General features: G+C 50.9%; 1 protein-coding gene across 2 annotated transcripts in view; it reads right to left on the minus strand.

Annotated features, from left to right (window-relative positions):
* The window catches only part of LOC119449070 (probable 4-coumarate--CoA ligase 3), a 193951-nt gene that overhangs the window by 110197 nt on the left and 60902 nt on the right, over positions 1-22852 (minus strand). For both annotated transcript variants that reach the window (XM_049666240.1, XM_049666239.1), the window contains exon 6: positions 1520-1804. In XM_049666240.1, coding sequence (XP_049522197.1) covers positions 1520-1804 — 285 coding nt within the window. The remainder of the gene's footprint in view (positions 1-1519; positions 1805-22852) is intronic.

Here is a 22852-nt window from a genome sequence, read left to right on the forward strand (position 1 = left end):
CACCAACATATGATGCAATGACGAATCAGTCGGAAAAGAACGGTCGAATATTTTCCCACGCCAGTCGCTGGCCTTGGTTCCTTGCATCAAATAGTCGGCTCTTCGTGACAGTCAACTTGTAGCGATTTGTCGAACCTGACCTTGATGGAGCTTGCCGATTTCAGAGAATGCAGCCGTTACTGACATCCCGAAGGGAGCTTCTTTTGTTTGCCCTTCAGCAGTCAGCGCCGGGCCCCGCCATCGTCTAGGTGGGCGCTAGTGATTTAGTCACTTCGTAGAAAGTACACCAAGAATCACCTCCTTCTCCCTTAGTGCGCAACGTCACCCACGCCTCAACCAAACAGCTATCTTACTCTCCTAGGGGATTGGCCAAAAATTGGGGCGTAAGCAATATGCCATAGAAAGAGCCGAGAGGGCATTGTGGCTCCTTGGTATGTTTGAGATGGCCCCAATGAACAGGACCCGGTCGCTTTTGCATTTCGCCCCCATCGAAGTGCGGCCGCCGCGGCGGGGATTTGCTCCCGCGACCTCCTGCTTAGCAGCGCAACACCATGGCCACTAAGCCACACGGCGGCTCATGCGAAGTATGACTTTTCGTCATACTGCAGTGCAGTGAACGCCTCTCGTCAAGTAAACCGCAAGGTACGGATGCCCTACTTTACATCAGATATTTTTGCAGGCATCAAGAATTAGCCATCGCCGCGCCAATACCGTCGCTAGCACGAGTAACGCGCGCTGGAGACTGACGATTGAGAAAATGCTTTATCCAAGAAAATATTCTTGCATACGGTTTCAGATTGTCGAAAAGCGTTTACCAGACCTGGAGGCATCACGCTATACAACGCGAAAAACCACAGCCTTCGTGCAATGTCAGGGACGCTTTCGGCCTCGACTTCGACACGCACTATGCAAAGACAAGGGGAATGTCTCCAATACTGTTACTAAAGTGATTACTCGAGAACATTGTCAATTAACCAAAACTTGGATTTGCTCGGATGTGGGCCACGACGACTAATTACCTTTACGGCCAGGTTCTACGGGTTGTTTTAGTGGCCAAAAACCACTCTGCCTTTCTTATCGTGACGCACCGTATTTTCTTGTCGGCTCATCAAAGGTTCACTTACAGCGATTCCCACAGTGGGTAGAATGTTGCGCGAGGTTCTTTATTTATTTTTTCAAGCAAAATTAAATTATTTCGCGGGGTTTTTCGATGGCGCAGCAGTGCCGAGTCGATGACTGCGCACTTTTCGCGTGAAATCAGTTCCCGTACAACACGCCCGACCTGGAACCTAGACTGCGTCTCACCTCTGAGGAAGGCGATGGTTGCGCCACTTGAACTCACGCATTAGCACCGTGTGTAGGCACGCCCGTCTGCGACTTGCGTCGTGGGAGCTTCCGTTCATTTCATTATTAGTTCTCTATAACTGTCATACATCCGCAATTGATTCGCCAACCATCGATGCAACGCTAACCCTAGTTGGCACGGATTAATTAGCAAGAGCATAACGCGACACCTCACCTTCAGCATCACCATGGTGTTAGGAACACCGGTGTCAGATCCAGTACGAGTCCCGCTGGTCTTTGGTTGAGCCGTGATTACGGAACATGACTCAGTCATACCGTACATGTTGAGCATACACTCCAGTTCATCATGGAAGGCTTCACGCGCCGCATCAGCCGCTGCTGTCGACAGCACGCTCCCTGTTAATATGATGCGCTTCACGCTTGGCATTCGTCGTCCAGTGTGTCGCATTTCGCACACCAGAGCTTGTAGCCTGGTGGTGAATAAGAAGAGCACCGTAACCTGCACGACGATCAACGTGGTTAAACGAGATACGCAGTAGACAAGAATTATGGGCAACAGATCAGGAGGGCGGGAGAAGTAGGTGTGTATGCTTACAGTAAGACATTTCGGTTTTTTATAGCTTATCAAGAGAGTTTTCATCCACATTTCAGCAGCCACAATTTTCTTCAGGGCTTTTTCATCCCTTTGTACTCATTGCGGATATCCTAGGCTCACATTTCACGATGGGGGAAAGTTAAGTTTGTTCTTTGTCCTTGAAGTCCATGAAAGTCTCTTCAACGTGTTTATCGGCGTTGATGAAGCAGGAGGCAGGTTGGAGGTAACAAAACTTGAAGATATATTGCAGCGAAAATATTTACACAGTCAAATGCAGAGTTAGCAAAACAACACTGATGCAAAACACACAAGTAAACAGCGCCTTACTCTTCCACTTTTTCTTAAGTTAGAGCCTAGGACAACTGTCACTACATACGACCAACCAAGTCTCACTGTTCTACCACTAAGTGGTTACGGACCAGACTAGCGTTGCATCGTACGGAGTCTTACTGATCTATCAGGTTTAGTGATTACAGCCTAGACTGAGGCACAAGCACCTCGTCTCGATTGTTATAGGTGAAATAGACGAAGAAAAAGGGCGGTAGGACCGTTGGCCCATCCCACGGAAGCAGTTGCCAATGAGAGCTGAAAGTTTGTTAAGCCACAACTCAAAGGGATGGGCTTACAATTAAAAGAAACGTATTGGAAAACAACCCTGTTTTCCTTCTTTCCGCAACTCCGTTTCCCTCTGCTATTTCCACGTGGTCAGTGACGGCCTCTGCAAACACGCCAGGCACGCACGATTTATTGCTAGGCCATCTCAAACCTCGGTGGCGTTTCTAGCCAGCAAGGGGCTCGGGGGCTGGTGTCACAACAATGCGTACCGCAGTCCCCCCCCTCAAGCTTTTTCCGCGTGGAAAAATAATGACCGTTGGCGGCATTCGGACCCGGTGTTTTCCAGACGACGTTCTTCGAACGCGATCCTCGCATGCGCGCTGCGCCTCTATGGCGCGCACTGCAAGCTGACACTCGACACCACGCGGGCTTTTCTCAGCGCTCAAAACAAGATACACGTGGTTGCCGCCCGGACGCGTAGGGGAGTGGACCCCCGCTCCGTACGCACAACACATGGTCAACAATGCTAGGCCATAAATCTCGGCGCCGTCTCTAGCCCGCAGGGGACTCGGAGGCCGGCGCCACAACACCGCGTACAGCCGTTCCACTCGAGGTTTGTCCGCGTTGCCTATTATGACCATCGGCGGAATGCCAACCCAGTGTGCGCAAGACCGCGTTCTCCGAATCCGTTCGTTCTCCGCATCCGCACCGCGCCCCCCCCCCCCCCCCCCCCGGCGCGCGCCGCGGCTCGTCACCCGACACGACGCGGGCCGTTCGACCCCTCAAAAACAGAAACGGCTGCTGCCCGGACGCGCTGCATGGGGAGTGACCGCCTCCCTATTCATAAAACACGTGGGCAAGTTGCGGCACTGTGACAATATATACAAAACAATCATGCAGCCCTACACCGCCCATTCTGTATGTTCGATAGAAGCGCGGCCTAACAGGGGAACAGGGGAACTTACGGGCAGATGTATTACCGGCCAAAGAAGTAAACGCACCACGGCGTCGGGCCACACCGCAGCGCTGCTATCTCGCTCCGCGTAAAATCCCTATATAAGAAAAGTACCGCCATCCTTTGACAAATGCCGCTTCTCTCTCTCCCGTATCTCCGATTGGACGATGATAGCGCGCGCTTTTCACTTCTTTATATTTTCTTTTTTTTCAGCCTCAGAGCCATGTTGAAAGTCCTCTGCGCAGCCGCAATCGCCGGCGGCGGCGGCGGCGCGCGCCCGGCCTGAAAGCTTCAACGTGGACTTTCTAGGTGCGTCACCGTCGACTTGGCTTTCGCAAGCAAAAAGGAAAGGAAAAAATGTCACAGTTTCGCCCTAAGGGCGAAGCAATGAATGCGATAGCAACACAGCAATGTCATACGAAGTAAGGTGAGCGGCTTTGGTAGCAATACGAAATGTAGCAAGCATGAGCTGATTAAGTAAGCATGTGTGCTGCGGCGTAAGTAGACCGACATGAAGAGAGACTCGATGACCACGAGAAGGCGCGTGTGAAACGGTGGTGTTGATGAAAAGCGCTTCCCGTGGGCAGCGCGTGCGAAGGGACACACCTGTAGTGCTGCACTGCCGATCCGGGCAGCATTGCATGTGCAGCGTGCGTTGGAAAATATGGCCCGACTATTACTAACTGAATGAACAAGGGTGGTGTGAGCGCGCACAAACAAACATGAATAGACCACACTGAATGACTCCAGACAACGGCTGTCAAAACGCTGGCAGCGAGCCCATACGCCGCAGCGGGCGAAGGTAGGTGCGGTCTATCGCTTCAACGGAAACTGAGCGGCGAATGCACGGCGCATAAAGGTCAGAGCCGTGCGGAGATAAGAGGCGAGCGACGAGCGCGCAAGCGCTTTAGGAGAGGAGGCGGCAGAGGAAAGAGTAGATGGCGGTACTTTTCTTATATAGGGATTTTAGCTCCGCGCTCTCACGGTGAGAGTACCCCGAGTGACGTTAAACTTCGCCCTTACCCTCGCGCGTGGCCTTGTCACGCTTGATATATTTTGAATGCATCGCTCGGTTGGTCTGCTGCTGATGTTGCGACGAAGGGGACCGCGCATAGCCGGTAGTCCAGCACATTGTGCTGTTGCGCAGTAGCGGACGGCCGCAGGGCATCCGACCGCGGCACTGTGAAGAAACGAAGACCCGTTCTCATTTTTGTTTTGCTTATATTATCCTTGCCTTTGGTACTAGTGCCTGTCGCCTGCGCCTACTGCTGCTCGATGTTAAACAACATCGCGCAAGTGCCGCAATGGCGGCTACGGTGACGCGCGCTCTTTCACGCCGGCGCGATAAGTTTACGGCACCGAGCTTTGCTGCGGGCGCGGCTTCTCGGACGAGATCGCTTTTCCGGCATTGTCTCCCGCAGTGGGTTTAATATTGTCACCCAGCTAGTACAGCTAGAATAGTTGACCAGCAACAGATAGGCAAAAAAAAAACACACGTCAGCCTTTAATAATGGCTGGACCTCGGAGAGCGCGCGCGCAACAACGAACTTCGTTGTTCTCGCCTCAAGGGGCCAGTGTCACCACGTGCCAACTTATTTCGCGTCATTGCTCCCCTCTCAAAAGCGACCGACGCGGTCGTTTCAAGGGCATGGGGCGAGCAATATGGGCAAGAGTGCCAACATGGAAATAAAAGAAAAAACATACAGGAATGTACACAATGCTGAAGCGGTTTGTGAGGGTTGCTTATCCCTCGCGTGCGTAGTACGGCTTCATCCGTACTACGTGGACGACTTCAGCACGGGGACGGTGTCGGTTCGAACTAGGATCAGAGCTTTGAGGCACCACCTCATAGTTCACATCACTGAGGCGGCGTACAACTTCGTAGGGGCCGAAATAGCGGCGTAACAATTTCTCCGAGAGCCCACGGTGTCGGGTAGGTGTCCACACCCACACGCGGTCGCCTGGTGAGTACTGGACGTTCCGTCGGGTCCGGCTGCTGGGTGAGGATGCGATTCCGAGCAAGCTGGCAATCTTCCTCTGCTTTTTCGACGAACTCTTCAGTGGTGTCATTCCTTGTGGTTCCGTGGTCTACCGTGAGCATGGCGTCTAAGGGGGTTGTGACACGACGTCCGTAAACGAGCTCGAATGGTGTAAACTCGGTGGTCTCCTGCACAGCGGTATTGTAAGCAAACGTCACGTATGACAAAATTTCATCCCCTGTCTTGTGTTCCACATCAATGTACAGTCGGGCGCGATATGAAGGTGATCGCGCGAGCGTCGACCGGCCAAGCGTACCAGGGCCCTGGCGGCACGTTTAGGAAATATAAAAATCAAGATTTCACGCTCTTCTCTCCTTCGTTAGCTGTTTCATGCTGCGACAATCACTCCCATGGCGAACTCACCGCTCTTTCTCTCTATTTTTACCTTCCCAGTTGTTGCGATCAATCATAACTTGGTGGGCTCTTATCTTTCAGGATGATAACAACGTTGGTGGGAAAGTTCTACTAAAGGCGATCCTTGGCTTCGCTTCATTTATTTGATGTGCGATGTTTTACAAAAATAGGCATTGCGTCATTTCACTGATTTCTACAACCAATGAAATTTCGTAAAGGGTTTACGCTGAAGAGTATAACTGCTGCGATGCTGATGCGACCCCGAATCTCATTTCGCAAGAAAATGGTCCCCGCCTCCGTCCCCGCCTTTGCTTGAAGCCAGTAAAGAAAAAAAATCACTGAAAAAGCACTTTCCTCGGGCGGGAGTGACCGCTGCTTAGGGAACAGCAAAAAGAGTGAGGGAGACATGCCTAGTACTTCCCTCTCCTCAAAACTGAATTCTGGGCCTTGGCGCTGTTCTCGCTCTTGGTCGACGCTCGCGCGATCACCTTCATATCGCGCCCGACTGTACATGGATAGCATGTCGGCCAATGTTCTGTTCAGGCGCTCTGTTAAGACGTTAGTCTGGGCATGATAGGCTGTGGTCCTTCGGTGGTCAGTATGCGTCAGCGTGACGACTTGTTGCAACAACTCCACTGTAAATGCTGCACCGCGATCAGTAATGAGCACAGCGGGTGCACCGTGACGAAGCACGATGTTGTGGACGAAGAAGCTGGCGACTTCAGCAGCAGTTCCCCGCGGCACAGCTTTTGTCTCAGCATAGCGAGTTAAATAATCACTTGCCACGATTATCCACTTGTTTTGCGAAGAAGACGTGGGGAACGGACTAAGAAGGTTCATTCCCACTTGCGGGAACGGCGCCGGAGGCGGATCCAAAGGCTTAAGGAGGCCGGCAGGCTTGACGGGTGGGACTTTAAGCCTCTGACAGTCACGGCACGTTCGCACATAGCGCTGAACCGACAAAAATAGGTGTGGCCAATAGTATTTCTGCCGTATGCGCGCTAATGTCCTCGCGAAGCCTAAGTGGCCGGCACAGGGATCGTCATGACAGGCCTGTAAAACTTCCTCGCGCAGCACCCTCGGAACGACGAGAAGGAACGTTTCTTGGCTGTTCTCGAAATTTTTCTTGTACAGGACATCGTTCCGCAGGCAGTACGATGTCAATCCTCGTGAAAGTGGGCGTGGGACAACAACGTCAGGTCCATCGAGATATCGGATGACTGCAAGCAGTTCAGAGTCTGCACGTTGCTAGTCAGCCATGCGCACCACGTCGACGACACCAAGAAACGGCAAATCTAGCTCCAAGTCGGAGGATGTCAAGGGAATTGGAGAACGTGACAAGCAGTCAGCGTCGCTATGCTTACGGCCCGATCTGTAGACAACAGTCATGTCGTATTCCTGGAGGCGGAGGCTCCAACGAGCGAGGCGACCTGACGGGTCTCGTAGATTGGCAAGCCAGCAGAGCGAATGGTGGTCACTGATCGCTCGAAATGGCCGGCCGTATAAGTAAGGTCGGAACTTGCTGATGGACTACACGACTGCTAAACATGCTTTTTCGGTGGTTGATGTTGTTGCTGTTGTTGGGTTTAATGGCTCATAAGCAGCTAAGGCTATCATGCGCCAAACACAGGATATAATTGTTCCGAAAAGTTGCATCACCTCAGCGAGTCCTTGTCTGGGCAAGGACCGCTAGGGTCCCAACAATTTAAAGAAAGACCTCGACCTTCTTCTCGGGGATGAGAAGGTGGGTGAGGTGTAGCAGAATGTGTAGCGAAGCACGCGGTGAGAATTCAGAGTTTTTCGAGAATACCTGCTTCCTTTAAAAAGTTAAAAACATATGATATATCAAGAAGCGCATGTTCGCCTAACAACAAAGCGGGGTGAAAAGGAATGTGTTCCTTGTAAAATGGACTAAAATATTTTTTCTCAGTGTTTCAAGTTTTCTGGATGAAAATAAGACGTGATTCACTGTTAGTTCGTCACCACATGTTTCACATTGGGGCTTGTCTTGCTTTGTTAGTATGAAGTTGTGTGTGAGGTGTGTACGTCCTATGCGAAGGCGGCATAGAATCACTTCTTTGAACCGTTCCTTGTGTGCGCAAGATCGCCATTCGCCTAACACGGGCTTTACCAAGCGTAGTTTGTTATTTAGTTCATTGTTCCAAGCAGACTGCCATTTTCCCCTTAGTTTACAATGCATGAACTTCATGCAGTCTTTAGGAGGTATATTTACTTTCTTGATTTGCTTGTATTGAGCTTGTGCTGCGCATACATCTGCTCTCTCATTGCTGTTAATTCCGACGTGGCTCGGAACCCAGCATAACTTAAGGTTCTGTCCTTGTGTGGTGGCTTTTATTACATTGTGTATAATGTACCCCAGTAGCGGTGTGACTGAATTTCTGGAGTGAAGAGCTTTGAGTACACTTAGGGAGTCTGTGTATATAATACTATTTGTGATGTTTTCCTTTAAAATTTTTTTCTACGGCAATGAAAATGGCGTAACATTCAGCAGTGAAGATAGATGTACACTGCGGAAGTCTAACGGTTACTTCCCAGTTCCCTTGGACTACTGCACTTCCAACATGGCCAGTCGTTTTCGAGCCATCAGTATAAAAGCTTGTGAAATTGCTGTATTTTTTCCTCTAGTGCGAGGAATTCCTGAATAATCTGCAGGGGTGGAGTCTGCGCTTTACGGAATTGTGTTACCGTGAGATCGCAAGCTGTGGAGAAGTTGAACCACGGGGGTAGTGAATCATGTCTGTGGGCAATGTCAGGTAATGTGTCGGCTATGCCCAGATTCTGACAGATCTCTTCAAATCGCAAGAGCAGTGGTTTAATAGTTTGTGGTTTGTTGTTGAATATTCGTCTAGAAGGGCATTTTGTTACAAGTGGATAGCAAATGTGTTTTGGTGGAGATCGTACCTTCAGAATATATGCACAGGTCAGAGCGGCTCTTCTGCTTTCTAGAGATGGTTCATTTGTTTCAACATAAAGGCTGGCTATATGAGATGTTCTGTATGCACCACATGAGAGACGCAAGCCTGAGTTGTGCACTGGATCTAATTTCTTTAAGTATGACGGTCTTGCTGAACTGTACACAATACAGCCATAGTCTAAGGAGGAACGTACTAAAGAGCGGTAAATGTGCAGAAGGCATGTTCTATCAGACCCCCAGTGTTTTCGTGACAGTACTTTGATTATATTCAGCGATTGCGAAGCTTTCTTTTTGAGGTTGTTTATATGTGGTAAGAATGTGAGCTTTTTGTCAAAAGTTACGCCTAAAAATTTTTCTTCTTTCTTTACTGGGAATATGGTTTCATTTAGGTGTAAGGTGGGGTCAACCTGTAGGCCTCTTTTGAGTGAGAAAAGATCAGCGACTTTTTTTGTGGAGAAAACTTAAATCCGTTTCTGTCTGCCCAGATCGCGAGTTTGTTCAATGCGAGTTGTATCTGCCTCTCACATGTTGGCAAGCAGGAGGATGTGCATGCTATTTGAAGGTCATCGACATATACGGAATACATAATGGACCTTGGAATAATTTTTATGGAGTTGATTTTTACTGTGAAGAGGGTCGTACTTAAAATGCAACCCTGCGGCACTCCATTCTCCTGGATAAACTTCCTTGAGAGAGTTGTACCCAGGCGTACATGAAATGAACGGTCGGACAGGAAATCTTTCAGGCAGTTCAGCATCCTACCGCGGATACCAAGGTCTGCTAGATCGCGGAGAATCCCAAACCTCCAGGTGGTATCGTAAGCCTTCTCTATATCAAAGAAGACGGGGTAGCATTCGCACACAAACAACAAACAGTGTTGTTTGTGTGCGAATGCTTCTCGAACGGTGTTTTCTAGGCGGACGAGATGGCCAGTTGTTGAACAGGCTTTTTTAAATGCACATTGGTGGATGTCAAGGAGTTCACGTGATTCGAGAATAAACATCAGCCTAATATTCAGAATACTTTCAAATGATTTTGCGAGACAACTTGGGATAACTATGGGCCTATAACTGCCAGGATTGGTTGGTGGTTTTGCCGGTTTCAGAAACGGTACAATCACGGCTTTTTTCCAAGCTTCCGGCATTTTGCCTGGTACCCATATTTTGTTAAAGAATTGCAGAAGTGCTTCTACGGCAGCTTCTGAGAGGTGAGCCAGTATTTCATAATGTATTTCATCAGGGCCGGGTGCTGTCTGTTTACCGGCGGACAGTACTTTTTGGATTTCCTGAAGCGCGATCTGTATATTATAAGACTCGTTTGCACTGCCACTTGTAGGAAGCCGTTGTTTTTATGCTGTATGTTTGTACTTCAAAAACGAGTCTGTGTAGTGTGAAGAACTCGAAACTTCAGAGAAATGTGGCCCTAGTATGTCTGCCTGTTCGCCTATGCTTGTTTGTGTGCCGGGAGCTGTTAGAAATGGGATTGTGAAGGTGGAAAAGCTGCGATTTAGTTTATGAACTTGTTCCCACATTTTTTTTGGATGTGATTGAACTGTTGATGGATGATAAGTAGTTTTTCCAAGAAGTTTTCTCAGCATCGCGACGAATGCGGCGCGCGTTGGCTTTCGCCTTTTTAAAGTTTACAAGATTTTCCTGTGTTGGGTATCTGCGGAAGATCCCCCAAAATTTGTTTTGTTTCTTTTTTGCTTCCCTGCATTCTTTTGTATACCAGGCTTTATGATTATGTTGTACCACTCCTGAAGACTGAGGAATAGCCAGCTGCGCAGCAGTGATGATACAGGTAGTGAACAATTCGTTTAGGTCGTCGACATTGAGATGACATGAGAAAACTTTATCCAGGCTGGCCTGTTCTCGAAACAGTGTCCAGTTGGCTAAGTGCAGCTTCCAACGGCGTGGTTTGCTTGGGATGATCTGTGGTGAGGATGATAAGCTAATTTTTACAGGAAGGTTTTACAGGAAATGAGTTTAGGATATCTTTTATGTCACTGTAGTTTTTGATGAGTTCACGGCAGTTCCAATGTATCAGGAATGCCATGTTTAATTATTTTGTGGAAATGTGACTAGAAACAATTATGTTCCTAGGCTTTGAGGACCCGTTATCAGGGTTTTTTTCCTTTTTTCTTTTTTTTTCGAGAGAATTGTGCCGCCGCGGTAGCGGGGGCGAGATGGTAGTGGTCTCCATTGCCTCTCCCTAGGCGCTGGAGCTCCGCGAAACCGCGGGTGTGCATGTTACAGGCCTCTCCCGTGTGGGAGGAGCCTTGTGGGTTGCTGACTGAGGGGCCGGAGGGCCCAGTTTGGGAGTTGGCAGGGCAGCTTGCGCTGTATCTACCTGGGGCGTGGGTGGCTCTGCCGGAGGCCTGGTGACCGTGGCCTGGGCAGGCGCCGAAAGCTGGTGCGGTGCTACGCCCCGTCGCACCGCATCAGCGAAGGAGAAAGTGTTTCTTAACGCAATACGCCTTCTTGGCTCTTTGAATGAAATGTTCTCGTTGGTTTTCAATGTAATGATCTCTTTTTCTTTTTTCCAGGACGGACACCCCCTGGAGTATGCGGCATGTTCTCCTTCACAGTTTGCACAATGTGGCGCAGCGTCACAGTTTTCGGAAACGTGTTCCTTCGAAGCGCATTTCGCGCAAGTTTTGCGGCCCCAGCAACTCTGTGAGCCATGGCCGAACCTCTGACAACTGAAGCATCTGCGGGGGTTGGGAATGTAGGGTCTTACATCTATTTTCAAGTAGCCGACTTCTATTGATTCAGGGAGTGTGTTGCTGTTGAACGTGAGGATAAGGTGTTTCGTGTCCATTTCCTTGTTTTCCTTCCTGATTTTGATTCGGTGAACGTCTATGACATCTTGGTCGGCGAGCCCTTCGAGCATTTCTTTTTCTGTTATGTGTACGAAGTCGATTTTTTATATTACACCGCGGACAGTGTTGAGGGATCGGTGGGATGTGACGGAGACAGGAATGTCCCCAATGGACACAATGTTTGACAGCTTTGAGTATTGGACATTGTCTCGGAGTTCAAGCAGCAAATCGCCACTGGACATTTTGGAAAGCTTGTAGCCAGGGCCTAGGGCTTCTGTCAAGGACTTGGATACTGTGAATGGTGACAAGATTCTTGCTGGCTTTTCTTCTGCGTTACTATGCACTACATGATATTTTGGGAAGTTCACTTTCCTTTTCTGGAAAAATTCAGCTGCTTCGTTCCGCCCTCTTTTGTTAGAGGGGCGATCATTTTGGAGGAAAGGAGGAGCCATATAAAGTTGTGTTGTTCGACCACGGTGCCAGCCACCCACCATGGAGCCCAACGAGGGGACGGGACAGGAACTTGCGAGTAAGTCCTACCCTCGCCAGCTGTACACCGCGACTATAACCTAATCCGACATAACCAAGACAGGTTAGCCACACAAGGTTAACCCTTGCCACCTACGAAAATCAGAAGTGAATAGAAGATAAAAGAAGACAGGACAGGTATAAAAGAAGAGAGTAAAGAAAAAGGCGCGAGGAGGAAGAGGACAGGAAAAGGTGACTGCCGATTTCCCCTGGGTGGGTCAGCCCGGGGGTACCATCTATGTGAAGCAGAGGCCAAAGAGGTGTGTCGCCTCCGCCAGGGGGCCGTAAAGGACCGAACACCCGGCATCGGCTCAACCCCCAGGATCCCCTTTTCCCCAGACACGGCCAAGCCGCGCACGTTACACGCGGAGGGTCCAAACCTCATGTGCTCGGGTCTTTTCGTAGGTTGAACAATTAGCTTCTGCTTTTGTGAGACTACGGCTCGCGTACGCAATTACACGTTCTGCGACGTCTTGCCATTGAACCAGAATAGTCCCGAGTCCTACGTTGCTTGCGTCTGTGTGAATTTCAGCTGCCGCGGTGTCATCAAAATGCGCCAGCACTGGAGCGGATTGAAGGCGTTTGCGCAATTCGGTGAAGGCCTGCTCTTGGTCTTCCGTCCACGCAAAGGGCACATCTTGTAGCGTCAGCCTCGTGAGAGGTTCAGCAATCCTCGAGAAGCCTTCAACGAAACGGCGGTAGTAAGCGCAGAGACCCAGGAACCGCTGAACAGCTTTCTTGTCTTTAGGGTGAGGAAACTCGGCAACGGCAGCGAGCTTTTCTGGGTCTGGTCGTACTCCTTGGGAGCTGACCACGTGGCCTAAAAACTTGAGTTCTGGGAAGCCAAAATAACATTTTTCAGGCTTTATGGTGAGGTTTGCCTTGCGTATTGCGGTAAGGACACTTCGTAGTCGGGTGAGATGTTCATCGAACATGCTGGAAAACACAACAACGTCGTCTATGTACACTAGACACGTCTGCCACTTTACTCCGAAGAGTACAGTGTCCATCATTCGTTGAAACGTAGCAGGAGCGGAACAGAGACTGAAAGGCAGCAATTTAAATTCGTATAGCCCGTCGGGAGTCACGAAGGCGTTTTAGGGGCGAAGCTCCTTATAGCGGCACCCGTTCGTCCCCGTCGTAGTAGGTAGCCACGTCTAGTTTTATGAATTGCTCAATAGATGGCGTTGTGTGTCCGTATATGTATGTATACCCATATATACATATATATGTATACGTATAGTATAACCGGAAGCCGTCTTCCGCTTCCGGTTCCACTTCCGGTTCCGGTTCCGGAAGCCAGCTTCCGGCTTCCGGAGAACGCTTCCGGCGTTTTATGAAAAAAACTGACAGCAGATCCACGAGGTGAATGATGATGAGTGGACGAAGCTCCGGAGGGAATCATCGGATCTCCCGCTTAAGGGGACGCTAGCACAAACGCGTTAGAAACGTGCAGTACTCTCTAGTAAGGGGGAGCGGCCACAGCGTCTTACGCAGCCATTTACACATGCCGGAACGTGCACCGCGTTTGCCGACGCCATCACATGACTGCTGAGAGAGTATACCCCCCCCCCCCCCCTGTATTCATAAACGCTCCTCGACTTGAACTTGACTTGCCACCGCTTTGGGCAGCGCGTTCGAAACGCGTTGAACGTAAGGTGGAGAGGCCACAGCGTCTTACACCAGCTTCTTACACGGGCTGTAACGCGCTAGCACAAACGCGTTAGAAACGCGCTAGAAACGCGACCTTTCGTTAATGTTGGGTATTTATAGCCATCGTGGTGCGTTTGTCCATGTCCGCTTCGTGGCGTAGTGGGCTAACGCCGCGCGCTCGGAAGCGAGGGGTCCCTGGTTCAATTCCGCGCTACAGACACAACTTCGGAATTTTTTTCTCATTTTTCTCAGACTAGTTACACACTACTACTACTACTACGACGGGGACGGAACGGGTGCCACCATAAGGAGCTTCGCCCCTAAAAAAAATTCCGACAGTTGTGTCCGTAGCGCGGAATCGAACAAGGGACCCCTCGCTTCCGCACGCGCGGCGCTAACCACTACGCCACGAAGCGCACATAGACACACGCACCACGATGGCAATAAATACCCAACATTAACGAAAGGCCGCGTTTCTAGCGCGTTTCTAACGCGTTTGTGCTAGCGCGTTACGGCACGTGTAAGAAGCTGGTGTAAGACGCTGTGGCCTCTCCGCCTTACCTTCAACTCGTTTCGAACGCGCTGCCCAAGGCGGTGGCAAGTCAAGTTCAAGTCGAGGAGCGTTTATGAATACGGGGGGTATACTTTCTCGGCAGTCATGTGATGGCGTCGGCAAACGCGGTGCACGTTCCAGCATGTGTAAATGGCTGCGTAAGACGCTGTGGCCACTCCCCCTTACTAGAGAGTACTGCACGTTTCTAACGCGTTTGTGCTAGCGTCCCCTTAAGCGGGAGATCCGATGATTCCCTCCGGAGCTTCGCCCACTCATCATCATTCACCCCATGGATATGCTGTGATTTTTTTAGGGGCGAAGTTTCTAAGAGTGTGGGTCTGTCCCTCCTCTGTAGTATGTAGTAGTAGTAGGTAGCCACGTCTACTTTTATGAAAAAAAATTCCGAAAGTTGTGTCCGTAGTGCGGAATCGAACCAGGGACCCCTCGCTTCCGAACGCTCGGCGCTAACTACTACGCCACGAAGCGCACATGGACACACGCACCACGATGACAATAAATGCCCAACATCAACGCCTCCTAAATAGTCTTTTTAGGAGGCGTTGCCAACATTAACGAAAGACCGCGTTTCTAACGCGTTTGTGCTAGCGCGTTACGGCCCGTGTAAGAAGCTGGTGTAAGACGCTGTGGCCTCTCCGCCTTACCCCCGTATTCATAAACGCTCCTCGACTTGAACTTGACTTGCCACCGCCTTGGGCAGCGCGTTCGAAACGCGTTGAAGGCGGTGGCAAGTCAAGTTCAAGTCGAGGAGCGTTTATGAATACGGGGGTTATACTCTCTCAGCAGTCATGTGATGGCGTCGGAAAACGGGGTGCACGTTCCGGCATGTGTACACGGCTGCGTAAGACGCTGTGGCCTCTCCCCTTTACTAGAGAGTACTGCACGTTTCTAACGCGTTTGTGCTAGCGTCCCCTTAAGCGGGAGATGGTGCAATTATAATGAAGGGCGCTGTTATAAAATAGGAATGACGTCACACATGGCGCGTGTCATTGGTGGAAGTCAATCGTTCGATTTAGTGCGGCGAGACTGGGCGAATTACACCGAAGATTCACGGTTTACCGATGATTCCCTCCGGAGCTTCGCCCACTCATCATCATTCACCCCGTGGATATGCGGTGTTTTTTTCACGGTCACGCTCGTCCACTTCGATTTGCCAGTACCCTGACTTTAGGTCTAACGAAGTAAAGAACTCAGCATGACGCAGACGGTCCAATGCGTCATCGCTCCGTCGCAGGGGGTAAACGTCGCGTTTCGTGACTCGGTTAAGCCGTCTGTAGTCAACGCGGAAGCGGAGCGTGTTGTCTTTCTTTTTTACTAGTACGACAGGCGACGCCCACGGACTTGTCGACGGCTGGATGACGTCATCATTGAGCATTTCTTCAAATTGACACTTAATCGCCTCCCGCTCCATAGGTGACACGCGGTACGGGTGCTGACGAACAGGCCGCGCCGACTCCTCTAACTATCCGATGTTGCCTAATGGAGGTGCGCTGGACTTTAGATTCTGTGAAAAAACAGCCAGAGAATTCTGTCACTAAGCCCAGTTGCTGATCCTTCTGTACATCTGCTAAGTCAGCATTAATGTGGACGCGGGTACTCAGGCTGGCGTGAGTTGTTGCATCCGGTGAAGTCACTTGTAACGTGCCGACGTCGGAGAAGCCAGCAATTTCGTTCAGAAAGGCCGCAGCTGTACCTTGGGGGGCGTGTTGATACTCATGGCTGAAGTTTGTCAACAAAACTTGCGAGCACTTATTATGTATTCGAACAAGGCCCCGGGCGATGCAGATGTGTCTTTCGAGCAACAGCGGGATATTTGCCTCGGCAATACCCTCATAGTCGTCGAATGCATCGCAGGTTACGAGGGTCAATACACTGCTCCTTGGCGGCACCGTGATGTTCTCGTCGACAATCCCCAAGGCGTTGACATACGTGTCGTCAGTGCTGCTCCCTGCTAAGGCCTGCGTCTTTGAAAACGTTACCAGCGACTTTTGCAAGTTTATCACGGCTCCATTAGCCTGCAGAAAGTCCATTCCCAGAATTAGGTCCCTCGAACAGCTTGGGAGGATAACGAAATCTCCGAGGTACGTAAACCCACGAATGCTCACTCGCGCTGTGCATCTTCCTACCGGGGTTAGCAGATGGCCTCCTTCAGTGCGAATCTGCGACCCAGTCCACTCGGTAGAAACTTTCTTCAGCTTGCAGGCAAGGTCCATGCTCATAACTGAGGTGTCCGCTCCAGTGTCGATTAACGCTGTTAACGTCGTCGTCTACGGTGACGGGAATGGTCGACGTTATTACCTCTCGTACGGTGTTTGACTGCGTCTGTACGTCTGCGTCGTTCTGTATTCGTCGTTGTCGTCGTAGTGGAGGATCTTGCGTACAGTCGACGTCACCGGCCTTACCTACGGAGGTCGCTGAGCTCAGTTTTCCCGAGCCGCCGCGCTAGGCGAGCGGCGTCTGAGAGCGCTGCGAGAGAAGGTTTGGCTTGGTGATGGTGACCTGTAACGAGCAGGAGACGACGAACGGGGCTCGTGCCATCGTTGATCACCATTGCCACGATTCGCGACGAAACTCTATTTCCGGCGGCCGCTCACCAGGTCGTGGACGAGGTTCATTCGGCGAGAATCCTTGGAGCCCCACTTGACGATAAGGACACATTCTGTAGATGTGCCCGGCTTCGCCACAATGGTAACAAAGGGGCTTGTAATCTGCGGTGCGCCAGACGTCGCTCTTCCTAGTTCTTGCTTCAGCGATGTGCGGTGTGCTGCGAGGCCTGAAGCTAACGTCCACTTGCTGAGAGGGGTGTACCATGCTCTACGCACTTGAGGGTAGTGGACGGCGTACTGCTTGTGCGTAACTCATTTCAAGACGCGGTCTCTGCTGTGGTGCCTCGTACTGTTCAGGAACATGGACGGCCTGTCGGACCTTGGCGCGCACCATTTCCGCAATGGAAAGTTGTCCGACAGAAGCAGCGGTCGTCTGCATCATCTGCAGTTCCTCCTTGATGACAGCCCTGATGAGTTCTCGCAAGGCGCCGACGTCACTGCCGAGGGTAACGGCAGAGAGCTCCCTTGAAATCACAGCGTCGCGGTTGTATTGCCTGGCCCGCTGTTGAAGGGCCTTTTCCATGGTGGTGGCTTCGTCGTGGAACTCTGCCGCTGTCGTCGGCGGATTTCAAATGAGGCCAGCAAAGATTTCCTCTTTGACGCCGCGCATTAGGTGGCGCACCTTCTTTGCTTCAGTCATAGTGGGGTCCGCACGTCTGAAGAGCCGATGCATGTCTTCTACGTACGCCGTCACTCGCTCATTCAGGCCTTGAATTCTCGACTCCATTGCTCACTCCGCCCTCTCCTTCCTGTCCGCCCTGGCGAAGGCATTGATGAACTTCCGACGAAATTCTTCCCATGACGTCAGTGTCGCCTCGTGGTTCTCAAACCGTATTTTAGCGGAATCTTCAAGAGCGAAGTGCACGTAGCGAAGCTTACGCTCGTGGGTCCAGTCGTTGACGTTGGCGACCCGGTCAAAATGGTCAAGCCAGTCGTCGGTGTCCTCTGAAGCACTCCCGTGGAAATGATTCGGCGTCCGGATATCATTGACGACCACGTGCGATGCTGCAGTAGCGGCAGGAGGTGGATGGTTCGTCATGCTACTTCGTTCGGGTAGCAGAACGTGCTGTGGCTGGAGTCCCTGGAGACGTCGGCTGGTACGTACGTGCACAGGGGTAAGCTCGGCCGAACTACTCGCCGGGCTTTGGTCTAGGGTACGCTCCAGAGATCTTAACATCGACCGTACCCAGCACTTCCACCAGAAATGTCACACAGCTAGTACAGCTAGAACAGTTGGCCAGCAACAGATAGGCAAAAAAACACACGTCAGCCTTTAATAATGGCTGGACCATTATTAAAGGCTCGCCTCAAGGGGCCAATGTCGCCACGTGCCAACTTATTCCGCGTCAATATTTATATCAGCGACGCCTCTATATACTGGATTAATTGGCTACTACAGTACGTAGTCATTAAGAAACTTTCTTTAAAAAAGTACCCTCCGGAAGAGAGGATTCGGCAGATGAATCGGAAGAACTAGTCAGTCATGAAAGTTTATTCGCGGAGAAAGAGAGAGAGAGAACTTATTTGAAAGGAAGAGAGGTCGGCCTGAGCGAGCATGCTCTGGCCTGCCACTCTGCACAGGAGAAAAAGGAGGACAAAAAAAAGTGATGAAGATAATGAGGGCAGAAAGGATGCATATATACACAAACAGTGCTTTCCTTAAAGCCTTGTGTCTAGTCCGGTGGTCTTCAAGTCTCTGGACAGGACGTCTTCCTCATGCTAAAAGACGAGGTCCTCAGCCCTCCCCCGGGCAGCCTAGACAGAATCCTGCTCGCCCTTGACGTTCAAAAGGCCTTTGACACCATATCTCACTCCGCCATACTAGAAGGCCTTGAGGACGTCGGATGCGGAAAAGAACATTTCATTACATTCAGGACTTTCTGCGTGAGCGCACTGCAACAATTGCGCTCGGAGCGTCACGGTCACTCCCATATGAACTGCCGGGCCGCGGCACGCCTCAAGGTGCAATTTTGTCTCCGCTCCTATTCAATATTGGAATGCGCAAGCTCGCCCTACAGTTACAGGAAGACGAAGATCTCGGCGTGGCAATTTACGCCGACGACATTACGCTCTGGGCGACCAAAGGCTCATACAGGGACAGACAAAACACACTTCAGCAAGCCCTAGACACGGTCCAATCATACACAAAACATGCCGGCATGAAATGCGCACCGAGCAAATCAGAATACATCCGTATTCGACCACCCAGAACCCAAGCCAACAGAGCTCCGCCGTTGAAACTACTTCTAGACGGAGAACCCATCCGAAAAGTCCAGCAGCTACGAGTGCTCGGAATGCATATACAGGAAACGGGCAGTGCCGGCATCGCCCTGTCCAAACTAAAGCGCACGGTTCGCAGTGTTACTAGCCTCATTAACAGAATAGCACGTAGCAGAGAGGGAATAACGGAGACAGACACCATGAAATTAGTACAGGCCTTCGTCATAAGCAGGATCACTTACGCTCTTCCTTTCCAAGCGGCCCGACAAACTGACATCGACCAAGCAAATCGACTGCTCCGGATTGCCTGCTAGGCGGCACTCGGCCTGCCCGAAAACACGAGCACTGACCGTCTCACGGAGCTGGGCATGATGAACACATACGAAGAACTCGCCGCGGCCACACTCATTGCCCAGCGCGAAAGACTAAACGCAACAGCCCAGGGGCGCTCCGTGCTAACACGACTACGATACCCTCTAACGCCACAGTTCTGTGGAGACGAGACCATACTTATGCCACCTGATCTACGAACAAGAATTCATGTCAACCCCATCCCACGTCACATGAACCCTCACTACCACGTGAAACGGCGACAAGTCCGAGCAGCCATCCTGCGCAAAAGGCAGGAGGATGCAGACACATACGTTACTGACGCGGGCTTATACCCCAGAGGTGAGACAGAGACTCCTACTTATGTGGCTGTCGCGACAAACCGGGGGAGACCGATCGTAGCAGCGTCCGTACGCACGACTTCAAGTGCCACGGCGGAATCCGCGGCCATAGCCCTAGCCATCCGAGACGCTGAGGCCAAGAGCCAGTCGGCTTATATACTCACAGACTCGCAAGACGCCTGCCGGCTCTTCCTTCGGGGAGTTCTACCGGCCGGGGTCCTTCGCATACTAGGACCAAGCCTCCAAATGGACCACGGGATAACCTGGTGTCCCGCGCACACCGGAGTGGAAGGCAACGATCGGGCTGATCGTCTGGCTCGAGGTATAACAGGCCGAGCCGCGATACATACCGCTCGAACGGACGCCTCTCCGACACCCAGCAGCCCACCGAGAGACATACTTGAGGCACAACGACTAGGAAGACGAACCAAAGCTCCACCTCACCCCAAGCTAAACAGGCGACAGGCGAGGGACTGGCGCCGAATACAGACAAACACCTACCCACATTTACATAGACTGCACAAAATATTTCCTAACAAACACAGCGACAGATGTCCATGGTGCGACTCCACCCCGACACTAGAACACATCACTTATCAATGCACGCAGCGTCCGACAGACGCCGTCTCGCCGCTACTTGACGATACACTTAGCAATTGGTCGTGGGAGGCGCGACTCTCCGAACTGGACTTGGGAAGCCAATTGGCGACCCTCGACCAGGCCCGGCGCGCCGCAATAGCCAGTGGGGCTCTGGAAGAGGGGCTCCACCCACAGTGACCAAGCACGGTCTTAATTTAAATAAAGTTGTTTCTCTCTCTCTCAAGTAGTCCAGGACAGCCCTTGTTGCTATTGATGCTACTGTACAGTCACACATGGCGGACAAAATAGTACTTTCGGACAATGTCTGTCTTCCAATGCCTGCTGTCGTCGAAGCCAGTATCTTCCGCTGTGATGCGTAGAGAGGGCAGTCGCAAAACAGATGTTGGAGAGTCTCCGACACTTGGCAGCGTTCACAGTTCGGGCTGTCCGTACGGCTAATCAGATGTGCATAGCGTCGACTGAAGGCGACGCCCAGGTGCATCCGGTGAAGCATGCTTGCTTGACATCGCTTGACTTTAGCTGAGTCGAAAAGTCCTCTCAGCTTCTATTTCCCGCACACGCCTGTACCGATGGTCTGGTTGAGCCCAGTATTGTGCTGCCCAATCTCGCATGCGCGTGGTCAACAAAGAGTTTACATCGCTCCGCGAGTAATGAATCTTTACTTCGATGGCTGCAGGAATAGCGGTTCTTGCTTCCGCATCAGATAGTTCGTTGCCGGCTAAGCCGCAGTGACTAGGTACCTATTGGAAGGTAATTGAGTAATCGTTCCTCTGAGCAAGTTCAAATATTTGTATGATGTCTAATGCTAGCATGTAGTACTGGCCTCGCCTAGACAGAGAATCGATAGATTGCAGCGCTGATCTTGCGTCAGAAAGAATAGTCTATGTACGTGGTGTCAAGTAGGAGACAAAAGGGGCAGCTTCACGTATTGTGACAAGCTCTGCAGCTGTTGAAGACGATTTGTGGTCCAATTTTTATTGGCGGGATGTGTCCAGCTGAGGGATCACAAAGGCCGCGGTGGAGGCGCATGAGGTAACCGATCCGTCTGTGTATATGTGCACAGAGCCGTCTAAAGCCCAGCCAAATGGGCCAAGGTGAGTTGTTTAAGGCCAGCGGAAGGGATACGCGACTTCTTCTAAATCCCAGGCATGTGAAGGCGCACCTTTGGTCTATGCAGTATCCACAGTGGCACTTCAGAGATCATGGTAGCCGCGAAGTCTGAGGCTATGATATGCCTGTGAGAGAGAGAGAGAGAGAACTTTATTGAGAACCAGCAGTATAGTCGACTTGGCCTAGGCCTCCCACGATGGAAGCCGAAGTCTGGCCTCTCGCCGCTTCGTAGGCCTGCTGGGTAGCCCAGAATTGGTCATCGAGATGGGAGCTGCGCAGGGCAGCGTGCCATCTCGACGAGAGGGTCACGGTATTAAGGTCTGGCTACTGATGTTTGCACTCCCATAGCATGTGGAGGAGTGCTGCTGATTGAGTTTTATAGATCTTGCACGTGTGGCTTGGGTAGATGTCGGGGTGTATGATGTCATAGCGTCTGAGGGAGGGGTATGTATTGGTCTGTAACAGGCGAAGGGTGGTTGCCTGTGCTCTGTTTAACTTGCGGTGAGGGGTGGGAAAGGTTCTTCTTTTGAGCTAAAATGACTTGACAAGGTCGTTGTACCTTGTAGTAGTGAGGCATTTTCAGTAGTTGCAGCTTGGGCGGTTTTCTTGAATTGAAGACAAGGGATGGTGTGTGTGTGGAGTCAGCAGTAGGAGGTGAACTCGAAGTGGCTCACAGGACATGTAAACTTGAATTGGATAGGCCCGTGATTCCTCTATTGTGCCGGAAGTCGATGCACACCACGGCAGGCCTAGGCATGTTCGTAGAGCTCGGGCCTGAAGGCTTTCTATTAAGCGAAGACAAGTTATAAGTATATTGGAAAGCACAGGCATGCTGTATCGTAGGTAGCCCTCAAACAACGCCTGATATAGCTGCAAAGTACTTTTTATGCGAAGCTTTATAGGCTCACAAGTGTCGGCGGTGGTGTCACGCTGAAAAGTGGGCCGATACTAGCGGTAATGCAGAAAAGGTCCAAGCTCAGTGGCACTTGCCAGGGACGAAAAAGAAAGAAAGAGCGAGAGAAATTAAAAAAGAAAGAGAGAAAGAAAGAAACAGGGAAAGAGAGATATGAATAAATAGATAGAGAGAAAGAAATAAAGAGAGAGTCGACCAAGCGCATCAAGAATGGATTCGTGAAGTACGTTATCGTAAGCGCCTTTTATGTCCTAAACAATTGCACCCACTGAATCGCCGACGTTGTTTTTCCTGTTCAACGTATGATACGAGGTCGATAACACCGTCTATAGATGACCGTCCCCTGCGGAATCCATTAATAAAATCTGGCAAGGTGCCATTTTGTTACCAAGAGCCATTCCAATGTTGTCAGCACCATGCG

Source organism: Dermacentor silvarum, chromosome 4 (genome assembly GCF_013339745.2).
Source record: "Dermacentor silvarum isolate Dsil-2018 chromosome 4, BIME_Dsil_1.4, whole genome shotgun sequence".
In the NCBI taxonomy this organism is placed as follows: Eukaryota; Metazoa; Arthropoda; class Arachnida; order Ixodida; family Ixodidae; genus Dermacentor; species Dermacentor silvarum.